We start from the raw sequence: 20,064 nt of genomic DNA on the forward strand, positions 1-20,064 counted from the left end.
ATACGCTTTCAGTTCACTTGCTTTTGTTAGAAAATCACGACATTATTCACTACCAATTATAAGTTAAACAGCCAAGTTTTACCTTTATATTATAACGCATCACATCACAGAACGAATTTTTAAAATAGTTGACACTAGCACACGGATTAAACTGGAGAAATAGACAGAAAAGTTGTGATCGTCGATATAAATCGGATATGTGTAGTAGATGAAAATGCATTCTTGGAGTAATACTTCCCAAAACTCGGAAATGGTCAAACCTAATCGTTTCATGGACCAGGATTATTTCAATGGGAGATTGGACAAAGACCCACCCAAAGATTACGGTACTAAGGTATTGAATTGTTTTCTTAGTGTAGTTTTTTTGTACTTGTTAGATTTATTGGTAAATGATACGATTTTCAAATTATTGTCTATTCTTTTTAACCTTGTTTTCACAAATAGAGATAATTGACCCCTTATTGCATCCCTACATAAAACTAAGTCATTTTTTTAGTATTGCACTACATTGAATCTTGCCTTTTTAGTACATGCCATTACAACTCCGAATCCAGCACACTAGAATTGTAGTGACTGGTTATTTCTATTGCTGGTAGTTTTGCTGGTGAGCTAGGTTTCAGTAACTGCAAGCGTTCTTAAGGAGAATATCTCATTTGTTTATATGGTTTCATGGAGAGAATTGATTGTATTATTAAATGAATTGTATGCTGTGTATGTTAATTGTTTCAGTTCATGTTTGACCTTACATTAAAGGGTGGTGGTTAAGGCCTTATAAAACTAGCTTAACCCCACCGCAAATATCATTCGCCTGTCTACTGTCAGGAGATGATGATAATTAATGTATATTTGTGTCGTTATATTACTTTTTAATTTGATTTTGAAGAATTGTCATAGTTCAGTTACTGTGGATTTTATTACTTCGCTGTCGGGCCCTTTCACAGCTTACTTAAAGGCGTGTTTGCACCTATCGAATACTTTTTGGTGATCTATGAAAGTATTTGCCATGTTGTATATACTGATGCATTTATTACGCTTCACCATATCCGTTATTTTCTATTTTATGTTTTCAATATTAAGGTAATTGTTATCCAGTTTGACTATATAAACTGAGTAAAGAGTTGGGTACCATAACCAACTAAAATGTTCATACTTATTGGTATGGCCTCTATATAAGTGAGTTTCAATTCTGTAAGACACCAAAGACTCCAGAAAATATGAAATACAGTTACAGTTGAAGGCGGTATGCATGGTTCAGCATTCGCCTTCAACATCTAGAAGTGTCATATCTTCGGGAACTTCATTTGCAGATATAGGGTCATTTATCACTCACAGTTTTTATTCGAAACAGGACAAGAGGAGAACAACAATATTTTAGATGAGCTGACTTTAAGGCTCCATTGGGGACACAGGTGTCTAGAATATTTTCAATCACTTTAAACATTGAGTAATCTTTAATGTATTGAATAATTGAAATTAGTTTGGGTATTAACAAACCGAGAATATGCGTCGGTTATCTCTTTTTTTAAAGATGGTACTTGTTTATGTTACCTATGGTGATGTGTTAACGGATTTCCCCTCAGTTAAAATTTCAATATTCATACCTTTTTCAAATTCATCCAATAACATTTTCAAACTGTACATTTGTTTTGTTTACTTATCCTTTCCGTAAATAGATATTGTTATGTTTTTCGTTTTATATTGATAATATAAATCCTAACTCATGGCAACTTTAAACTACATGTATATATTTTGAATTGTTCTGTCAATATTGGTAATTAATAATGTCTCATATTGTCTCTTGGTCGTATTTCCAATATGAACTCGGCATTAACTAAACAAATGTTGTCAGGAGTTGCGGAATCTTTAGGGCAATGGTACTATAATTAGATAAATTAAATATTCACGAAGAAGAGCAGAAACCAGATAAAAATACACAATATCTACTTATTCGAATACAAGTTTCATATTTAAAAAAAACTCAACATATTGTGTAAGAAAAAATATTGACAAAAACGATTGCACCAAAACACTTGACTTTAAAATGCTTTCTATCCACCATTGCAAAATAGAATTCAAATGGTACGGAATATTTTTTTTTTCAACCAAATAAGTGTGGTACAGTTTATATATACGAAGTTAGAATTGAACAATTGGCATTGAATATTATTTAATATAAATACCACATTTACTCATTCCTTAATAAGTTATGAACCAATATGAAAGAGAGAGAAAGAAAAATGTTATTTAGTCTCTGAATTTTTAACGACCCCAAATAAGTAGTTGTCATTCTTCGTGCTTTTCAGGAAGACTATGATGACGATGCATCGCTTGATTCGGAGGGAAAGCAAAAATCTTTTACCAGACTTTGTGTACGCTTTGCTGAGAAAACATCCATGCAGGGGTTACCGTACATCAACGCTGCCAAACTGTGGTATGCTAAGGTCCTATGGGTGCTGTTATTATTGGGTGGTATTGCTGGAATGACTTTACACTTGTATTTCTTAATAGACCAGTACTTGCAGTTTGATGTTCAAGTTTCTGTGACACTTGGGTTCAATAATTTACATTTTCCGGCAGTAACCATCTGTAATGTTAATGCTGTAAAGAAGAGTGAAACTAATACTTTGTCTCAACAATTACAGTCTTTCATTGAAACAACAGATCCATCAAATATTACTCCTAAGGTAATATTATTATTATTACCGTTTTCTTGATGTTTGATTATTTTTTCTTACGTAATTACAATTTTTATTATGGCTATTTTTTATTTCAGTTGAGTCATACACATGTATCTCACGAAATTCTCTGTACTTGTCTGGAGTACAAAAACATAACCTCTCCTGACCAGTCGGATTGATCCTCGTGATAATTAAAAAATCGACTTACAAATTTAATTTTTTTTCGTCTTGAAAATTGAATACACGTCAAGTTCAGTTCTTGCCTACATTATATTTATTTTTAAGGACTTTTTGGTCTTTTCATTGATCTATATGGAATTCGTGAGTATTGGTTACAGACCACCAATTCAACCAATGAGCATTTGGAACGTAGGCAAAAATAGTCCTACGCAGAAATTACCCCTGTTCCTCATAGTGCTGTGAAAAAAAGTTCTCATCTTATTTCAAAAAATTAAACAGTTTCTGAAAGGAAAAACATTTCTGTACAATCTATAGGTGCATTTTGCTTCTTGTGATGTGAAGCCTAATCTCCATAATTTCTATATATACCCCTATCTTGTGAAAACACTGGGATTTCCCATGCTATTTATAGACCCTTCACTTCCGGTGACCAATACTGCACTGCAAGTCTGCTAACCCCACATGCCATTCTGAGGATTGTGAGCTGACATATGTAGAATCATGCTGATATATAGTCCTCTGCGGGTTAAAGTTAAGGTAAAGTCCAGAGAAGCCATTGAATATTGTGAAATTAGCATAGAAGCCTATGGGACGTGGAATTAGTGGTTTCTAGCCTATATGTGATCAGTTCAAACCTTAGTCATACAAAACTATTTATCGCTATTATGTCATCTTAGCTTTCTTGTGGTCCTGTCTGGTTCCTATATCTTACTTTCTTTAATGTTCAAATGGCAAAATATATTTGCTATAATCAATGATGAAACTATTCTTTACACAAGGCACCAGGCCAACCAACGGGTAGGAGAAAGAGGGGTATTGAAGAATATAGCAATATTAACTACGACAACTACAGCAAAGAGTTTGACTTCAGACCAAATCGGGGAACAAAAGATAATAACCAAAGGATCCAAGATACATTTGAGACTTTGTACATGCAGGAGCCTAGGTACAGTCTAAGTATTTCATCATAACGTTGTACATATGTGAAGATATTTGAACATTACAAATGGACTATCATAAGTATGATCCCTGGCGGATATATACTCGAAAAAAATTATTTTCGGTCATAGTTTCATATCAACCCATAGTATACAGTTATTAAATGGGTTGGATGCAATAGACTAGAATATTTGTTCTGAGGTACTGGGAATGATCAAATGTTCTATTGCACGAGGCCAGTTCAATGAAGCGCTTAAAAAAGTTCAACCAATCAAAAGGCTTAGATAAGGTCATTATGGGGTCAGTGCAATAGACTCCTCAAGGAGACTTTTGCACCGTACAATAGTAAATCGACAGTGCAATAGATCGCCCTGTCCTGAATAAATTTTGAAAATAGAGAAAAATATGTGTGTATTTAATAAACAAGATAAAACTTTATAATTAGGTAATAATATCATTTATAATACGCAACAGCTTGGACAGTTAGATATTATGTCTCCCTTTTACACATTTTACCATAGCAGGAGATGATAGGACTCTTTATTTCACTATACTAGTATTGCAACCCTCATGCAATGTCAATATTGATATGTCGAGTATTGGATCAGAACGATGTCAAACCAAAATAAAACAACTGTTTGCATGGTAGATCGCTCTTGCCTCCAACCTGACATATCAATATCTAATTAAAATATAAAGAGGAGGATTGCAGGGTCTGCGAAAGATTCGAATCAACTTGAAGGCAGTGGTTCATCTTTAGGAAAGGGGTCATTGACAAATCACCGATTATTTTGCTACTTTTGAATGTTACCTCTATCACTACATCTTAATAACACAGACTATAACTCTCCTGTTTATTACTATAGGATAATTCTCAGTAAGGTAAAACAAAATAATCTGTCTGTTTCCCGCTACCCTACCTACCCGATTTTTTGTGCATTTTATTGCAATTTTGGTTCAAGCACTGTTAAAGTTTAGATTGTTTGGAACCCATTAAATCAATGAAAAATGTTTTTTGAAAAAAATGAAATAATTTCCCTACTACTGACCTATTTTTTTTTCTTGCTGGAGGCAGGAATCAAGACTATTTTTTTGCATAATAAACTATATTTCTCTTGTTAACTGTCAGTAACAGACTATAACTATACCATAGCTCTCAGAAATATGTCAACTCTTAGAAACAGACTATAACTTGCCTATTTATTACTAAACGATAACTCGGTAACAGACTGTAATACTCGCCTGTTTATTACTATACGACAACTCTTAGTAACAGACTAAAACTCTCTTGCTTATTCCCGAAAACCTGGACTTAGCCTAAACAGCTCATTGAATTAACAGCAAACACAGTCTGTGCTGAAGCTCTTCCCTACAGTATCTCGACTCTAACAATATTTCGGAAGTAAAACTCTCCTGTTTATCTCATCTTCACAACCCTTCTTTATTGTGATTGTAGAAGTAGACATATTCAGTCCGATTTTCCAAAATTATGACATGTTGTAGTAAACGGAAAATTTGTGAAATATCGAGAATAGGTATGGTGTATATGTCAAAGAGACAACAACCCCACTGGTGTGAAAATCAAGTAGTAAAATCTGGTCTGCTTACCGCTCATCCCAACTAACCCATCGCTATCCAAAGTATACAAAATACAGCATGACATTCTACAATATTTAAGAAAATTAAAGTCGTGTCAACATAATGAATTAAATGTTTGATGGCTTAGTAAATATGAGTTTGTCTTGCAGATTGAAACGAAGAAGAGCTGGCCATCAAATGAATGACATGCTGTTACAATGTTCGCTTGGTGGATATGAGTGCTATCCTTGGTAAGATGTTATTTCCAGGGTTAGTACCTATACATCTAACTGTATCCCCCACCAACCCTGTCTGGGATTTGTATGTTAAAAGTCTGTAATTTTGTCTCCAAGTCTGTTCTGGCCTGGTTATCATTTAATCCTTTGGTATGTTGAAGTTTTAAATTATACCTTGTCTTTATTCAAGCTTCATGTTACAGTCCGTGTGTGTAGAATGGGAAGTAATTAGACTCCAATTTTGAATTTTAACTACTAGATTTAAACGAAGTTGGAAATTGTGTTCTCTTTTGCTTGAACTGTGTATTGATACGGTGCTCGATTTTGCTCGATTAATTTTCACCAAATATCTGTGTCGAATAAACGACATAATTTCTTTTTTCGAATGATCCTTGTCGGCTTCCGTACATTTCCTACCGTGTACAAAAAGAATGACTGCAATATTCTTTCAAAGGATAAAAAAAAGGAAAGATAATTCAATGAAAATGAGGTCAAACACTGATTTCCATTATTAACTTTAACTGAGTTTGATATTTAGTAAAGGACAACAGTGCTTTACGCATGCATTACTTTAAAGGTCACCGACCTCGGAAAATATGAAAGAAGCTAACTTATTTTTGTTTAAATACATGTGTATATATTTGAATCACGTATGCAACCGTATTATCTAAAAAATGTGAAATCAGTTTATACCATATAATTTTGTTTCTTTTTGTTTCTTTTTTTAAGTTTATAATAAAAAATTTTTTTTATCTTAATATGAAAACATTAACTATTTTTAAAGATCACCAATAGCAAAAACTGGAGTTGAAAGATGTATAGCATAGTTTAAATCCTAAACATGTTTCATATTTTCAGGAACTTTACATTGATTCAGTCAGAGAAATACGGAAACTGTTATACTATCCAGTCGGATAATTTTATTGTAACAAATCCAGGACCAGAATCGGGTATGTTTCTCTTACAGTTATCTGTAGATCTAGTACTGGTCTTGCCACTCTGCGTCAAAACTGCAAACGACTATTAAACTTCACTTCCCAGAAAAAAAACACTGTAAAAACAAGCTTAACTACTTTAAAGGAAAGCGGAATATGTCAAAGATAAGCTGCACGTAAGAGCGTAACTTTTGATGCAGTAAGAAGATGGGGACAGGAATGTATCAAGCACTTCATGGCAATACGCTATGTAATTGTTCAGTTTACTTTTAATGTGAATTGATTTAAAGTGCGTCTAACTCTCACATGAAGTTGGGAGTCAGCGGAAATCGCTTGACATGTTCAATAACACTAAAACAAACTAAACAGCACAAACTATTATGGACAAATGTTGTCCTAAATGATTTTTCCATTTTGAAGATTGTGAACTGATATTTGATGTTAAATACCCCTTTACAATGATAAACAATTGGCTTGTTTTCAGTCAATATTTGTTCTCTCCCAATTTTTAAATGGTTATAGAAATCTATTGTAACATTAAAAGCCTCAGAAATTGTTATGTATATTTTCTGTCATCGATGTCTTCATATTTCGTTTATGGGATAATTAACATCCCGTAATAGTTTTTGCTCGTAGGAATCCACTGAGTGCTATCTCTGTTAAACATATTGCCTTTCAACGTCCACCGATCATACCTTTAAATAACTTCAAAGGCAATTTTTTAAGAAAGAAATGTGAAATGAATGTTAAATGGACACATTTGGAGCGGCAAATGATACATATCCTGATGTTTATCATATAGGTTATATGGTATAACGTTTTACATTTACTACAAAACGCATGCGTTTATAGTCTTCGTAAATGTCAAGTATGTACAAATCAAGGGTAATATTGCTATATATCTAATAGAAAAACTCGGATGCAGTTTTTATCAAGAATATACCCATGATTCGTTTTAGAATACATTGGTTGATTGATTGATTGATTGATTGATTGATTGATTCTCTTTATTTCTTATTTTAGATTCAAGATTCAATATTTTATTGAAGTCTCACCACCTGTACAACAAATGAAATACTATAATGTATACAACATACTTATGCTTAAAAGTCAACAATAAAAGACATAAAAGTATGAAAAGCAGTATACAAGTGCCATTCTATTAAGAATTATGAGAAACTATTAAGATATATTCATATATGAACAAATATATCTCGCAAACACACAGAAAAAATAATTAAATGAAAAACAAACAACAACAAAAACAAACAAACAAAAATAGTAAACGTCAAAAATAAAGCATGACTGATTACACATCAAAGCAAGTTTCAATATACTACGAAACATTATTATATATGTGACAGTACAAATCATATTAAAAAACATCGTGCAATTTGTGTATGTACTATGCTATGTGACACATACTCTGACGACATTGTTCGTATAGTGTCGGTCATGCCATCAAGCATCGCTATCATAAGTTCACTGTCCTCCCGGTCGAAGAAAGAAATCGATTTCTCTATAGGTAACATGTCTACTATTTCATAGAACGTATTGTTTCGTATTTGGAGAAAATTAGTGCAGCTCAGAATAATGCACTGAAGAATGTCATTCGAATAAAATTTACAGTTTCCGGTTTTAATTAGGTATTGAGCTTAGCTTTACGAGAAAATACACCGCAAACCTCAACAATATATGTTCGGTTAGAGTGTTGTGCGGAGTGGATCAGACTTCTGTCCCAGTGCATTTTTCCATCGAATTTCTTCATACTGTATTTCTCTCGACAGGGTGACAATTTTCTTCCACAAAAGTTTATTAGGAAAGTAATTGTCAAGTATCCTTCGAGAAATAATGTCAGTTGCTATTTTACCAATATGCGTGATCGAATTCATTTGTCAACAACTGACAAATGCGCCAGTCCAATAAAAGTTTATGTGTACGATTAGGCCTCTCTCTGCATAATTGACCGAATAACAAATGTTTCATTTTGTCTATGAACCCGTTGACGTTCTACAAACCTGTGTTACTTGTGCAAGAACTGCAAGATGGGCTCTGCTTGTAGAATCTCAATATGAACCGTGCGAAGTATCTTTGAGTGGTTTCCAGTAATTCAACTTCTCGGTTCTTTATAGGGCCCCACGTTTCACACGCAGGAAGTCCAGTTGGCAGGATAACACGTTTTCATACAGTTGGTTATTGCATTCATACCTCGCGAGTTAAGACCGATTGATTACAAAGAATGAAATTTTTGTTTCTTTTTTTTTCGACATATTTTCAGTGCGATCAAATGTTTTTTGGTCGGTATTGATTTCTGTTCCGCCATACGTTATTTTGCTCTTCCATTCAATTGACGTATCACCCAGATTAAGTGTTGTACAATTTTGATTGACGCATTGTTTCTGTGACGGTTTGAAATTCAATGTACTACTTTTACTTGGCTGCGTTATATTTCAGTTTTCATTTCTTCGCATATTCGAATACAGTGTTCGACATAACTTGACTGCCGTTTACCGTCGTATTTAAAGGGTAGTATCATCGGCTAAAATAATAGCTGGGATTTCCATAGACCCGACAAATATTCCACAATTTTTTAGATAACAGTTCATACATCAAGTTCTTAATATAAACAGAGAGTAACCAAGCAGGCAGCATGCGTACTTTACCCACACCACGGTTGATTCCAAAGATCTGTCCATTAAACTAGACATGTGCAGTTGTTGTTTTATAAGATATGAATAATATAATATTACAAATTGTTCCATTCACACCAATTTGTTTCACTTTGTAAAGTAGTCCATCTTGTCACACTGTAAGTGCTTTTTAGTTGTCGAGAAATGTAGCGAACACACATGAATTTCGCTCTAGATAGTACTTAATAAACTCTCTTAAAGTATGTATCGCCAGAATTGCCCCATGTTTTCTTATTAACCCTACCGGATGTGGAACTACACTATTTCTTCTATATGATTAAGTTTTACTCAAAAAGTTTCCCCAATGCCGAAGTCATTGTCACGGCTCTGTACATATATATTGATTCCGATGAGCAATTAAGGATTAAAAGAGAGAGAGAAAAAACTTTTTCAACTCAAAATTGTTGCCATAAATATTTTCCCCATTGATATTAACTCAGTTTCTGCTATTGTTTGATCTTTTTATTTTTTCTTGATACTATGAAAGAAGTGGCGGATCCAGAGGGGATGCAGGAGGTTGGCACCCCTCATTTTTATTGGTAAATTTGTCATTTTCATTTGACAAAATGGCAAAAATGTCCTGACACCCCCTTTTTCCGAGGAACCTCGACCAGCACCCCTCGATCTATTTCTGGTCCGATCATGGAACGTTAACAGTCAATATAACTTGTCTATTTTTTATGCTTGTAGGTCTTTCTATGGTACTTTACATGGAAAACGAGGAATATCTTACCGGAATTAGTCACGGCTACGGTGCTCGGGTACAGATACACGATCGCAATACATATCCGTTCCCGGCAGATGAGGGCTTGTTTGTTCCCTCGTCATTCGAAACCCATATAGGACTAAAACAGGTGAAAATGTTTGCATTTTTTTAATCGGACAGTAACCTAATGCGTGACGCAATAACGTGTTCAAAATTTCTGTCAAACTTTTTTCCGTCAAAAGAATAGAAACATCGTAACAAGCTGCCGTTTGAATATTGGTGTCCAACTTGATTTATTCAATCTGATCATTATTACGCTTAGGTGTAGCCTTAATATGCTGAATCCACTTAGTAGAGTTTTAAGATCATTTTCTTTGGATATACACAAACTGTGTAAAAGGCATTTGAACAGACATACGATTTTTTTTCTATCCAATGCAACACTGCATATACACATTATAAATGATTACAAACAAATGTTTTTTTTTACTCTATAGGTGGAAATAATTCGTCAAGGCGGATTGTATGGTGACTGTACTAACACATCCAGTTATCTACATACATACGGTGCTAGATATACCAGAACGGTATGTAATGTAATAGTTTCCTATCATATTATAACTATACTCGGCGTCACATAAATAACATACTGTTAAAATTTGAATAAAAATATTTTCTACGACTTTATTGACACCAACCGTCGTTTAAATTGTCTTAAATGACTTGCTCATTCGTTTAGCCAAACAGCTTCTCAAAAACAAGTCGCTTATTAGCTTAACTCATGCGTAACAAATCCTTACGGGAAAATCCCATACTAATATCCGCCATGTTGGTTTTTACGGGACGATTTGTTTACAAACGAAGTGCGTAAGTTCCCGTCGAACTCCGGTGACAATCGTCTGCTTGATCAACTTCTCGGTATTATACGTTGTTCGCGTAAAATAAATCCGAGATATCCGAAATAACGCCGAATTGCATTCTGGGTTCTTCGGTTTTTGGACAAACCATTTAAACGTAAACAACATCTCCTAGCAACCCGATCACTGTAAACATGGCCGACTTTTTACAATGTAAATATTGCCACCTAGAATTAAAATCTGACCGGAATTTAACGATTCAATGTTTAGGGAGAAGCCGTTTGGCTAAACGAATGAGCAAGTCATTTAAGACAATTTAAACGACGGTAGGTGTCAATAAAGTCGTAGAAAATATTTTTATTCAAATTTTAACAGTATGTTATTTATGTGACGCCGACTATAGAAGAAAATGAAAAATTAGTTAATATATTCTTTTAATAGATGTGTAAGAAATATTTCATTTTAGGTTATGAAGGTATGAATTTTCTACACGCATCATGGCTTTTATATAGAAACTTTACATTTCAATTTTCGATCCCATTGTTGACACTATCAAATCAATTTCAGAAACTTCATAAAATCTTTTATTAAGATCACAAAAATGAGGATGCTGTTAGTACAAACAAATGGAAATTGTTTTGGGGATCCAGTAAAAAAATGCTGGGACTGGTTATTAGCTCAAAGCGAACCAACAAGTCAGAAAGCTTGTTACAATTTAAATTAAATATATCATGTCCAGAAACTAAAAACATTCCTTATAATTTAATTTCTAATGAATGACAGTCCAAATACTAATGTTTGATTAGTACTGTTCGTTAATCGACGTTAATTAAATGACGTCAAAGTACAACGACAGGTTAAACAAAATAACTTGGTTTGCTCGAAGAGAACCAACCAATAGAAAACTTGTTACCAATCCGATTAAATTATATATAGATAACTGATGGATATAATGTGTACATTTTTTGTAGCTTTGTCAAGTTTTCTGTGAGCAGACTTTAGTAGTTGAGCAATGTAGCTGTTATGACATTGCAAAATCAGACATATTTAAAACCTTAAACACCTCATTACCGGACAAAGCCTGTAGGACTGATATAGGTATTTGATTTGCTAGAAATGCTTTTTATATCTTATGTCATTAGGAAGGAAAGAGCTTTTTCATATTTTGTGTTGAAAGAAAAAAATAGAGGACATGCATTATGAAGCAGTCATTATATATTTATTTATACGACCATCTTTAATTGACGTATTATTGTATCCTGCATATCCGTCTGTCTATACGTCCGTCATTCGATCCTTACAAAAATGCATAGACAGGTTTTTGATTCTTTGGATACAAGTTCGTTTTCAAGGAAGGAAGGTACAAGGATGAAACCATAACAACGGACATAAACAACTGAACAAAAAACAAAATCTTATTCAGAATATTAAGAAAATTAACAACAGTTTTGAAATCCTCGTTGAAGTCTTGATTAGCTGAGCATTCCATGATGTAGAACTAAAATATATATATATATATATATATATATATATATATATATATATATATATATATATATATATATATATATATATATATATATATATATATATATATATTAAAAGATCATATAGTCGTTGAATCAAAAATAGAATTTATTCATTTTACCGAAACATATTCATCGCCTTTCAGAGCTTACTTAAATTTGGTGATTTCTGAAAGTGTTTGATATCTTGTATTGAGATTATATGAAGGTTTATTTGTTGCGTTTCACCTTATAAAAAGCAGGAGTCGATAACATATTTTAATCATGCCTTCTCTAGCCTTTGTACGAGATGGATATGAAACAAAAATGAAAGTGTTTAAATGACATTTTCATAAAATTTATCTATTGGAACACATAATCTGTTAAACCGTTTATTACTAGTTTTGGTTCACTGTTATTAATTTTAAAATGCATTTTATTTCTGTTATACAGAACGGGAATGTTTGGCACAGTTTGATGCCGATAGACTTGAAGCGACCTTAAACTGTCCACAGTGTACAAATCCATGCAAGTCAGTGTTCTGTTTTGCGTTCATGTTATCCATTCAAAATATTATGTAGTTACACCACACAATAATGTCAGAACTAGGGTACGGATTGGAACTAAGTACAATACAAAATCTATTATGTGCATATTTCGTCAATCGTTTTATCACTTTTCAATCTATCAAAGTGGGCTTTCTACGTGACAAACGTAATTGATAAACAAATATTTTATTAGTAACATTTTCAATACGAAAGTTAACGATGACTGATTCCTTTGAAAACACAAAACTCCAAATCATCATTGTTCTATATTTTCAGTGAGGATCAATATGTAAAGTCTTTCAGCTCACGTAACTGGCCCAACAACGAATATGCTGTACGTATAAAGTTTTTGGAAGGAATTTATCTAATGTTCCATGTTCATTGTACGAGATGTTAATTCGGGTTAAAAAGAGCATATTGCTCAAGTTGAGTTGTCCTCACTTTGAAGACTGCATTGTTACTTTCGTGCTCATAAGAGCATGTCTGTTAATTTGAATTACCTATTATTCGAAGATTCACGCGGAATTGTTCACTGTTACCTTCGGATTAGTATGAGCACGTGGTTCAATGTGAGCCATCTCCATTTTGAAGACTATACCGGCTTTCCTGCTGTGTGATTTTATTCTGATAGGTGTTCTTTGGATCAATTATTGTATCTCATGAACAAAATCAAATAGTATGTATCAATGTAATTGGGCTTAAATGCGAGAAAAAGATTTCAAGAAAATCAAGTAGTATATCTTAAATTACATTTAGAGTTTATAGAATAGTCCTATATAATTTAATTTCAGAAGTAACACGTTTCTGATTGGATCAAAAATTGTGTTTATCCTCTCATAGACCAAATTTTTGCTATGACTGTGACGTCATCAAGCTTTTTTAATGATTTACTGAATTTGATGAATTTGGGTACTTGAATCATATATTTTAACGAATGACTGTTATATTTTTTCGGCCTATTTGAAATAACTTCAACGCCCATGATTGAGGTTATTCCTTCATAGTACGAAAAAAATATAACAATCATTCCTTAAATGTGTGTAAATAAAAAAAATGTACTATGAACATAATGATGTTGTTTATTTAAGATATGTTACTTTGCAGAATGTTCTGATGCAAAGTGTTTGCGAGAAGCTTCCTCAAGATAAATGTTCAAGAATAACAGGGTACTCAAATGATAAATATTCACTTGGGTAAGTATATTCATGAATATTAACGAGAAAACGTGTCTTCTCGTCTGAATTCAAAATGATAAATTATTGCATATTCCATTTATGCATGGCTGTGACATGGCACAGTAAATTTGGGCAGCAAGATAATAAAAATATTTTACTGTACATTCTTCATATTTAGTATGAAAGAAAACTTATTGGTCCTAATTTTGTCTGAACTGAAATATTTACAACTTATTTCTGAGGTTGTGTGTTAGTATCTACATATTCCTAGTCTAAATGATAACTATATACTGGAGACAAAATTTTTAGACTAGAAAAACATTCGGAGCAAAGAAAAACTATTCTCAAGGTATCTTTTATTTTCTTATTTTATTTTCAGAAAGAATTTTGTTAAGGTTGTTGTGTATTATGAAGATCTTAATTTTGAAAAGGTCGAAGAAACTCCTGAGATTGAGGTTAGTAAGAGTTGCAAACCTTTAAACTGTAGTTAATTTTGGAAATAATTGTTTGCAGTTTGTTGTTTCCGATAAAACATTATTGTCTTAATAAAGTGATAAATACTGACATTCTATGGCCTTGAATTATATCAAAACCTAAAAAAATAATATCAAGAAAATGTTACTGCATTCTGATTCAGCTGTATCATCTACAAAACCTAACTACATACGTATACAAGGAGCACACCAAATACTTTTAAAATCGTACAAAAAGACGGGCACATTATTATTGATATTCGATACTCATGGATTACATGTCTTTATACATTTGGGTATGTAGCAAAAATATAACTGCCAGGTAGTTGGAGGGAAGATAACAAAAATAGCGTTCCGCGTGTTTTCCTTGATTGAAACACCGAATGATATTTGTTATGAAACTATGGTAAGTGTAAGCATCACATCGTGGCAAGGGAATTATTTTCTAATTTTATGAAGAACCATGTTAACTTGCTTCATTGATATTTGATGATCAAAGTCCTAATGGAGCGGATGTGGATGTTATCACATTTTGAACCTTGCAATACTTCCAGTTACTGTACAGGTTTTGTCACATTTGGAGTATTCTGCTTTTCAGCTCATTCAGTGTATTTGTTCCGGGATTTCTTTCAGGTTCAACAGTTTGCGTCTGACGTAGGTGGTGCTATAGGGTTATGGATAGGTCTATCTATCATCAGTGTGTTTGAACTGGTACAGCTGTTGCTGGAGTGTTGTGCATTTGGTGTCCACAAATGTAAAAATCCGCCATCATCTAAAAGGAAACGAAGAGAAAAATATAGAGAGCCACCCAAAGATACTCAGAAACGACAGACAAACACTGGACATAAATCTGAAAATAGTTTTCAGTTAAATTGAGGTTTTTATAATAACCAGTATAATGATAACTGGAGAAATCGTATATAAGCTTACCGTATCGTTTTTTTATGGTGTTTGTTACGTATACATTTTGTTGAATAAAAAATTTATGATTATTTGCTGCGCACGTGTATCAAAGGAAAAATGAAAAATCCATAAGTCTCTTAGAAGGAAAACACATTTATACATGTTCACAAACCCACAAATCATTTGTAGAACTCATGATGCAATCCCTTCCGGGATTCGGCGCTGGAGATATTTTTGTTGGTTTTTATCACCACTGATCTTTAAATTTTCGACATTGAATATAGAACGGCAGTGAGACTTATTACCATAATTACGCGTAAACTCGTTTGGCCCTACGTCGTAAGGTGATGAACATATTTTACATAGTTTAATTTGTACTGATATGCGTACCTGTTGTGTATATTTATTTATAATGCAAAGAAACAATTCTATCTAGAAAGATTCGATTGTCTTTACAATACGTAAATCAGAAGGAAATTATATCTTAATATGGTCAAGTGGTCATCTTCTGCCCTATTTTTTCCTGATCACCTGTTAAATTTAAAAAAAAATTAAAAAAAGCAAGATTCCTTCTTTACAAGTATCATCGACAATAAAAAAACGATGAAGGATCTCCAGTTAGATATAAGTATATTCAAATTAAACTTGTAACTAAAGTCGTGACTTTTTATCCCTTTTTTGTTCCATCCTTTTTAACATTTTATGTTGAGAGCAGAAGAAAATAGAACCAGAATGCACATTCATGATGAAAATTCCCTTTTCAATAAAACACAAACATCACTTATGCTCGTTATTACCTGTATGTAAAACACTCGTACACGTCTACGGGTGAACACACGTATCATTAAAAGTTGGACAAAGGACCTTTTGATCTGCGGTCAACCGGATGTACAGGGGAAATACTAAACCAACCATGTACATGTACTTGTCAGTCACATTCTTGGCATTTGCACAAATACGTTCCATTCCCGGCGTGATATTGAACACATATGTAACCAACTCTTTACTTATATGACTACCCCTCTCTTTTCTCAAATCACGAAAATTTTATCGTTTACTTCAAACCATTTCTTGAAAAAAAATCATTTGCATTTATTTTTTTTTAGGTTAACATTGGTCGTTCTTTTTTATGCGACGATGAAACCCAAACATATCCGAACAATTTCTTTTTTTTTAATTACCATTTGTATCTTAAAGAATGCATCTTCCCAAATTGCGTTTTAAGTTATTCCGGAAAGTCTCCCCTTCAAGGTTGTTAGTACAACGGGAAGTGTTGTCTCTTTACCTATACCATAGAGGTTGGCATATAGTCGTGTAAGAATTACTACAAATGTAAACTTAAATCTGTTCTTAAAGCCACATGGAGTTCTCGAATGCCACACTCCACGCAAGGGTGTTAGCTCGTCATCAGTTTATATCTGAATTGCCTGGGATAGCTATTCCATCGTTGATAGTGTTGGTGTTTGGTGCTGTAGTTGGTACTTTTGGTAACATTCTTACCATGATTACTATATATACATCGAGAAACTTACAACGATTGGAATGTATCTTTATGGCAAACTTGGCATTTTCTGACTTGTACATTACAGCATTCGCAGATCCTATGAGTATTGTCGGTGAGTATGACATAGGTGATTCGTTTAGAAAATAGACAGTAAAAAAATACAATCTTACTAAATGTATCATTTTTTGAATAAAATTTCGTTTCAAGAATTTCCGGTATTTAAAAAAAAAACAAATTATTATATATTCTTGAAAATAATATACTTTACGTACATGCAATCGTTTTTGAATTACCTGTTATATTATGGAGTCAGCAATGATCTTAGGAGTAGCATGTTTTGGGAAGTTTGCGCTCCATGTTATAAGGCCATGCCATTCCATTTTTTTTAGGCATTAACGATTGAGATTCTTATTTAAAAATAAGTTGCTCTTTCATTTTATAGCTAAAACTGAAGGAGAGGTGTTTTTCACAAATCTTCCTGGATTCTGTCGAGTTATAGCGTCTGGTTGTACTGTCGCGTGTATTAACTCCCTTGGAAGTATTGCACTTTTGAGTCTAAATAGATATATATTTATATTTAAAAATGGATACTACGAGAAAATATTCAAACGGAAAAATTGTATTGGTATGTGTGCCTGCCTATATGGGATAGGGTTACTGCTCGTTTTTCTCAACTTCGCAGGCGTTGGTGGTCACTCGTATGACAGGAAAAGTCTAGAATGTATCTGGGATCGAATGACAACATATTCTTATACGGTAGTGTTCTCAGTGACTTTGGTGTGGATCCCAGTTGTTATAACCGGATTCTCCTATGGTAGCATATTCAAAACAGTAAGACACTCCCAAAGCAAGATGAGACTTACTAAACGTGCGTCTTATTCACGGGAACTAGCTAAGACATTTTTCATAATTTATGCGGTGTTTACTACTTGTTGGATTCCATACGCTCTTATTATAGTACTAGACAGACACGACAATTTTCCTTTGGAAAGTAATGTTATAGTAACAGTTTGGGCACATCTCCATCCTTCGTTTAATTGGATCGTATATTATTTTACAAACACGAAGTTCCACGCAGCTTTCAATGAAAACATTCACTTAGACATAATTTTCAGATGTAAAAGGAAACCTGTTGAAGAGGAAACTTCGGGGTCTGGAGCTGTATCAACGTCCGACTCGACGTTGGATGGTCCGCCGCACAGAATGCATGCAATCAAATTATCAACTTTTTAATTTATAGAGTTCAAGATACAATATATTTTGTTATACTAATCACAGTGCCATTATAGTACATCACGCGCGTGTTCTTAGCTGTAACAATACAACATAAGAGGTTACGACTTTGCTGCAGCGTTCTTACCTTTCTATTGAAAGCCTGAGTGCATGGACTGTAACAGTTGATTGGGTACTTTCTGATGTTAAAATAAATCAAGAAGAGATAGTTGAGACTAAAGTTAAACATTACACGGAATAGAAATTAACTCTATGCACAGGGGCTTGCTCCCCCTGTCAAATATGCAGCCCCACTAGTATAAGGACTTGCTCCCCTATCAAGTATGCAGCCCCATTAATATATAACCTATATACTAGTGGGGCTGCATATTTGATAGTGGGAGCAACCCCCTGTGTTCTATGGTCATTTCAGAGAGGAGACTGTGATATTTTTGGTTGAAGAGGGGACAGGAAATAAACGTAACCAAGAACGCTTTTGTACGATAATTAATAAGAAAATAGTTATTAGCAAAGAACGCCGTGCAAATGTTTGAAGTACATTAATTGCTATAGGGCTGCTTTCTTTGATGATCACTTTAAAATTCTCCACTTGAACCTTATAATCAGCCCCCAATATCTCGAGAAAATGTCGTCGCCAACGTGGATAAAATACATGCTGTTTTCATTCGCTATATTTTTTAGAAGAAAGTTGCAACGGTTTGCTGCACACGCTCCAATTCCTGCTAACACTAATATCCAGACGTTGTATTCATATACGGAAACGATTTAGTAGAACGTAAATATGTTGCTGCCTAAGGCACCTTTGTTTGAAATTCGCGTCTTCCAGGTTTGGGCTTACAAGTTTGCAATCTTGTATGAACTGGTATCCGCTTGAATGTCAAAATTACTGCTGTTAGTCATGAGAACAGGGTTTCAAGATTTTAGCTTTTTTTCTCTTAATGATCGTGAAAATTATAGAGGCAATATCCACAATTCACGGAAAATGAAGGCAAATATGGTGAAACTATCGTCATTGAAAGTTGATAAGGTTATCAAATAATATGACTTCATCTTTCAGACCATGTTTTTATCCGATGGTTGTTGAGGTCATTTCCTCCCAAAAGTTTAAAGTCAACTTTTTGGTAATATAGCCAGATTTTCGAGTAAAATCGAAGTTTGACACATAAGAAACTCTGATAAGGTAAGCAATGATGTTTTATTAATTATAAATAGTTTTAATTTTGTTGCTTGTGTAATAGTGGGTTGGAGTTAATTGACAAGCTTAATAGGAGATTTTCAAAATTCTGCCAAACCTTGTTCTAAGTTGCTATTATAAAGTTATATGTAAACGACAATGTGAAGGTGTGTTGATGTTTTCTCTTTTAGAAACATTCAGTTTACTTTACTCGATTTAATGGGGTTTTTCGTGGTTCATGATGGAACAGCATTGCAAAACTTATAAAATGGTAATGTGTTATTCGAAATTAATTTAAGTCGTTGTTCAAGTTAGTTAGGGAATTTTGACATTCTGTGTACCTACCAATACTCCCCAACATTCTGTGTACCTATCAATACTCCCCAACATTCTGTGTACCAATCAATACTCCCCAACATTCTGTGTACCAATCAATACTCCCCAACATTCTGTGTACCTACCAATACTCCCCAACATTCTGTGTACCAATTAATACTCCCCAACATTCTGTGTACCTATCAATACTCCCCAAGACTCTGATCATAACTGCTTTATACCAAGTCAGTAGGGACCAAAACTAATCATTTATATGTGTGTCTCGTCTTATACCAAATGTCATAACTGCCTATATATGTTCTGTAATTACTAGAATCTGTATAAATGTTTTAAAAAATCCATGATGTTCAATTATTTTACATTTAAAGGTTTGCTTGTTACATACAAATTCAATTTTTTTTTCATGCATGGTGT

General features: G+C 33.5%; 2 protein-coding genes across 3 annotated transcripts; both read left to right on the forward strand.

Annotated features, from left to right (window-relative positions):
- On the forward strand, positions 1 to 15,492 carry LOC148629305 (acid-sensing ion channel 1C-like). Its single transcript, XM_088547711.1, has 13 exons — positions 1 to 334; positions 2,304 to 2,684; positions 3,638 to 3,804; positions 5,546 to 5,626; positions 6,470 to 6,561; positions 9,927 to 10,090; positions 10,440 to 10,529; positions 11,771 to 11,897; positions 12,758 to 12,836; positions 13,129 to 13,186; positions 13,957 to 14,045; positions 14,407 to 14,482; positions 15,134 to 15,492. The coding sequence occupies exons 1-13, from the start codon at positions 209 to 211 to the stop codon at positions 15,374 to 15,376; spliced, it is 1,773 nt and encodes a 590-aa protein (XP_088403837.1). The 5' UTR covers positions 1 to 208; the 3' UTR covers positions 15,377 to 15,492.
- A 290-nt stretch (positions 15,493 to 15,782) lies between these two features.
- LOC148629306 (melatonin receptor type 1B-B-like) lies at positions 15,783 to 19,991 on the forward strand. 2 transcript variants are annotated; one of them, XM_088547830.1, is made up of 2 exons: positions 15,783 to 17,019; positions 17,590 to 19,991. In XM_088547830.1, exons 1-2 carry the CDS (start codon positions 16,764 to 16,766, stop codon positions 18,138 to 18,140), a joined length of 807 nt encoding a protein of 268 aa, XP_088403956.1. In that variant the 5' UTR covers positions 15,783 to 16,763; the 3' UTR covers positions 18,141 to 19,991. The 2 variants fall into 2 exon arrangements, with proteins under 2 accessions (XP_088403956.1, XP_088403947.1); XM_088547821.1 differs by having other exon boundaries at positions 15,793 to 17,019; positions 17,350 to 19,991.
- Positions 19,992 to 20,064: the final 73 nt, after the last annotated feature.

This window comes from Perna viridis, chromosome 1, assembly GCF_037379345.1.
Source record: "Perna viridis isolate PV_CMFRI_1.1 ecotype Kerala chromosome 1, ASM3737934v1, whole genome shotgun sequence".
In the NCBI taxonomy this organism is placed as follows: Eukaryota; Metazoa; Mollusca; class Bivalvia; order Mytilida; family Mytilidae; genus Perna; species Perna viridis.